The sequence below is a fragment of the Apaloderma vittatum genome, unplaced genomic scaffold, assembly GCF_000703405.1.
Source record: "Apaloderma vittatum isolate BGI_N311 unplaced genomic scaffold, ASM70340v1 scaffold20554, whole genome shotgun sequence".
In the NCBI taxonomy this organism is placed as follows: domain Eukaryota; kingdom Metazoa; phylum Chordata; class Aves; order Trogoniformes; family Trogonidae; genus Apaloderma; species Apaloderma vittatum.
Genome location: NW_009713472.1, coordinates 13,893 through 18,569, shown reverse-complemented (window position 1 = coordinate 18,569; position 4,677 = coordinate 13,893). Strand labels below are relative to the sequence as shown.

The 4,677-nt window shown below is 54.5% G+C and overlaps 1 protein-coding gene across 1 annotated transcript in view; it reads left to right on the top strand.

Annotated features, from left to right (window-relative positions):
- MXRA7 (matrix-remodelling associated 7) overlaps positions 1-4,677 on the top strand; it is a gene marked incomplete at its 5' end in the record, with an annotated part of 18,473 nt that overhangs the window by 1,959 nt on the left and 11,837 nt on the right. Inside the window, one exon of the mRNA XM_009868405.1 lies at positions 2,041-2,134. Within this exon, the coding sequence (XP_009866707.1) occupies positions 2,041-2,134 (94 nt within the window). The remainder of the gene's footprint in view (positions 1-2,040; positions 2,135-4,677) is intronic.

Below are 4,677 nucleotides of genomic sequence, written 5' to 3'. Positions count from 1 at the left end.
TAAGGAGGGTTTTCCCACTAAGGGAAGTTGGATGTGGCCGAGCTAGATGTTTGTGGGAGCAGAGAATCGAGGCGCTTCAGACACTTGTGATGATGTACTTGTGAAAATTGCCTTGTTGTTCCCCCAGGAGCCCCAATGGCATTTTGGGATTAGAGAGCTGCTCCGGATCAGTAACTGAGCAGTAATCCCCCAGGACTTCCTAGGGAGGCTCTCCCAGATGGGGGATGCAGAGATGCAGAGAAGGGAGGAGGGGTGGGTACCTTCAGGGAGGGGGTTTCTGTTGAGTTCCCAGCCGGCCGCTGTCACTCCAGGCACGCTCTGTGTGTGAGGGGCTGTGACCTTGCAGCGGCCGCCACTCTCTGTCCCGTACCTGCCCGCGCAGCCTCGCACAGCTCGGTTTTGAGGTCTCAGGTTTCCCAGTCTACCAAACGAGGCTCTGATTTGCGTGGGGGTCCCCAAGGTCTGCGAGAGCTCTGGCAGCTGCTGAGCGCTTGCGTGAGCTTGGGATTGGAGAAATCGCTAAATCAAGCAGCTGACCTTGGGGAGGGAGAAAATCCTTAAGGGCAGTACTGGCTGGAAAACAAAGGGAAGCTGCTGCTGCTGCTGAATCCTTCTGGGAGGAGAGGCTGCCAAGGGGTTTGCATTTGGGCGGTTCGAAGAAGAGGCTGACCACGAACGTGGTGCCTGCAATAGTGGCAAGGATTGGAAGGGGCTTCCTGGGTGGTTGGGGTCCATGGGTTATGTACAAGTTGGGGCTTTCTCTCCTGCCACAGAAGTCAGAGGAGTTTCACCACTTTGGGGTCTTGCTGGTGCTGGGAGGTATCATCTGGGATATTCGGTTTGTGTGTAATGTGCAGTATTTCAGGGCCATGCAGATAACACAATCACATCTCCCTTTTGTGGACCTCTTAGAAGTAGCCCCAGGGCTCTGAGGGACGCAGCAGATGTTTCTGGGTGGATGTGGGAACAGCAGTGCTCAAAGGCTCGATGTGAAGCAGCTGAGTCCCGCAGTCCTTGGGAGATAAAGGCTTGCAGATAACCAGCCCCCAGAGAACCAGTAAAGGCAGCTACCCACAGGAGCTGCTCCTTGCGGGCTGCCCTTTGGAGTGCCCTCCACTCCTGTTGTTTTCTGGCATCTGCAGGAAGATAAAGCAGGGGAGAGGTTTTTAAAAGCAAATAGTGCTCGAACAAAATCCGATTGGAAAAGGATCGGCTTTGGCTCAGAGTCCGTGAGCTCCGGTGCTCTAATTAGCACAGGGCTAAGGCTGGTGAGCCGGCAGGAGAGCACCCAGGCCTGGCGGAGGGAGACCTCGGTTTCCTCTTCAGGTTTGTTGGCTGGTGAGAGAGGGACTTGGACCCAGCTGTGTTGATGCCCCTGGGTCTGCCTTGGCTCAGCAATGTTTGCAGCCCCAGGGTTTGCAGTGTGGAGCCTCCTTATTACACAAGCTTTGTCAAGAGCTGCAGGAGAGCTGCTGAGCTGGGACAGCTCTGCTTGTGGCACCGTCCGTGAACCCCAAGCACGGGAAAGGGCCCCTGGGCAAGGAGAGGGAGGGAGGAGGAATGCAAGCCTGGAGAGGAAAAGCAGAAAATGCTGCAAGCTAACCAGGGCAGGATTACCATGTCTTGATAAGCCAAGATGGGCCTGCAAGGCTTTGAATCCCGGGAGAGCAGCAGCATATGGTTCCTGTGCTGTAGGATTTACGTGCATCTGCTTCCCAGCAGAGCTGCTCGCTCGCAGCGTCCTCGCTGTCTCCAGCGCCAGCTGCAGCCGGGCCTCTGGCCATCCTCTGGCCAGCAACACCTTGGCTCTCCACTGCGATCCATGGAGCTTCCCCGCCACTGCTCAGGCTTTCTGCCGACTGGAGCTGGCTGAGGAACAGTGTTTTGGAGTGGCCACAGTGTTTGGGGGGCGTGTGCAGGAGCAGGGGTCAGCAAGCGTCTCGAGGGAACAAGCCGGCTGCTCCTGGTTGTCACTTTCGGGGGGTCTCTGGCTCATGTGATCTGTTGCTCTTCTTTGTCTCTCCGCCTCTCCAGCTGCAGATGAGATGTTCTCTTTTAAATACAGTCCTGGAAAGCTGAGGGGAAACCAGTACAAGTCAACGATGACCAAAGAAGAACTCGAGGAAGAACAAAGGTAAGATGAGTTTCCTTCTTCTTGCCCACAGCCATCTGGTTGGCATCCTCTTGAAGCAACCTGGGAGTATTCAGACTTTTCTCCCCCCGTATTACCTCAGGCTCAACATCTCTTTGCACCATGGTTCAGACCTCTCCCACCTAAGAAGACCTGAGAACAAATAAAATCACACTGATTTAGGAGATGGAGACATTGTGGCCCATCGTACCTTTGGAGCTGTTCAAGCTCCTTCTCTGGATGCTGAGACCGAATTCTCCAGCTGATGCAAGCTGGTGTAGTTCCCCTGATCCCATTAGCACCACACTGATTTACATCTGCTGAGGACCTGATCTCTGGCTGCTTCCCCTCCCTTTACCCTGTGGATGGCCTCCAAACCGAGGACATGGGCATAGCTCAGAAATACTGGAGCAAAGTGAGTGAGTGTGGAGCATCAGAGTTCACGGTGATGAGGCTGAGGCTGGAAATGTCCATACCGAGGCCTGACTCCTCAGCTGCAAGTGGTGGGGAGTTACCATGTAGTGGGCCTGGGAGAGGGGGAGAATTGTCTGTCACTCAATTTTGGTAAAGTTTCTTCCCAAGACCTGCTTGAAGAGAAGAAGAACCTGTCCTGTTACCAAAACCAAGCTTCCTAGCTCAAGATTTTCCAGCCTGTACAAGGGAGATCAACCTCCTCGAGCTGCGAAGCCCGGTCCAAGGCCAGGGTGTGCTGTCAGTGCCCTTGGGCCCACGGGCACACAGAGCCCTCGCTAACCAGAGATGTCAAACCCAAACCCAAGGGCTTTGCCCTACAAGCAGGCTCTGTGGCAGGCTGCTCTCTAGCAGATGTTTGCAGCTTCCCTCTTGGGCAAGCTGTAAGGAGCTGGTTTCCCAGTGGTGGCTCAAGCCTGGGAGATGTTCTCTCCGTTGCTGTCCCAAGGGCCATGGGATCCAGTTCTCTGCTCAGCAGTGTGCAGGGAAAAGAACGATTTGCGGGAATTTGTCACCCCGTGCCCGTGGTGCCGTGGTTGAAGTACCACCACGACTGGCGTGGTGTAAAGGCCTGACATGGACCAAATGGAAACTTGAGCATGGCAGAGAAGGCAAGGATGGAGGGATTGAACCTTGCCTCTGGGTCAGGCATGCTCCTGCTGACAGGCCTTTCCTCGGGGTCTTTGGGTGATGTCCCTGCGTTGCCAGCAGCGGGGCTGGCTGAGGTTTGTCTCCATGGCGTGAGCAGGGCAGCAGGGTAGGCAGCATAACCCAGAGACCTGCCCAAGGGCTGGCACTGACACGCGCTCGCTCTGGTCCTGGCGCATGAGGCTCTGCACAGGCTGCAGCCATTCTTTCCACACGAACCCGACTTGCCCTCAGATCTTGGGTGTCATTTGCCTTATAGCACGGCCAAACAAAGATCTGCAAGGGCTGCGTGCTCTGGGGTCAGCAACAGAAATGACCTCTGGTTTCCTCTGGGATAGGGTTGATTCTGCATTGATGGCATCAGGAAGAATGTTGTTTGCTTTCTTTCTTTTGTTGTATCTTTATCACGCCTGAAGCCCCCAACCTGTGAAACCCGAAGCAGGTCTGTTGGGAAGGAGTGGTGGAAGGAGCTGAGTGAATGTGAGAGAAACCTGTGAGGGTCAATGTGAATTGCTTTTCAGGATCCTGCTATAAGCACCAGTGCAAAAATCTGCCTGCAGCTGGCAAACTCAAACCCTTTGAACCAGCAGCTCCATCTGAACCAGCTGAGCAATCACTGCTGAGATTTTCAGGGCCAGGAGTCGTGCAGGGCCTTGGGCTGGATCCTCTACGGCAACAGATGCTCCTGCTGTCACCTGGAGACACTGAGGGGACGTTGCCTGTGGACAGCAGTGGGATGTTTGTGTTCAGGACTGTAGAACAGGTTCTGGCGGGTGATGGACTTCTGGGCAAGCAGGACCTCCCAGGCATCTTTTAGGTCCCAGGCCAGGACAGTGCCCCTCGAGCTGATGGGCAGTGCCCGGGCATCGTGTCCCTCGGAGGCTCTTGGCAGCACTCCCCAGGGAGGGCCGTTGGCAGACGTGTTTTTCCTACTGCTCTTTTATTTTCTTCTCTTCCATATTTGTGTTGTTCATTTCTTTAAGGCAGCTTTGTGAATTTTTTATTTTGTTTATTTTTGTCTTGCTTTGTTGCTGGCTTACTTTTTCTCCCTACCAAATCTTCACTGCGGCATCAGCAGCAGCTTTTCACTTCAGGCCTTGCAGGTGGTGTAGAGGGGCAGGGCTGCTGCCAGGTAAGCTCCCGGGCCAGCTGGGCACAGCGGCTCAGCCCAGTCCTGCATCCTCCTCCCTCGGCAGCCCCATCCCTCTCCCCAAATCCACACACCCCAACGTGCTGCTGCTCTGCTGTGACCCAGGTTTGCCACCTTTATGTTGCAGGATTGAGCTGACCTCTGATCTCACATCTCTGTAGCAAGTACCTTAGGTCCTCGGCCACAAACATTCTTGCAATCTTTTTGGTAAGGACATGCTGTTTCTTAGAAGTAGTGGTACCACTGATAACATCTGCTAATGTGGGGGGATTTTTTG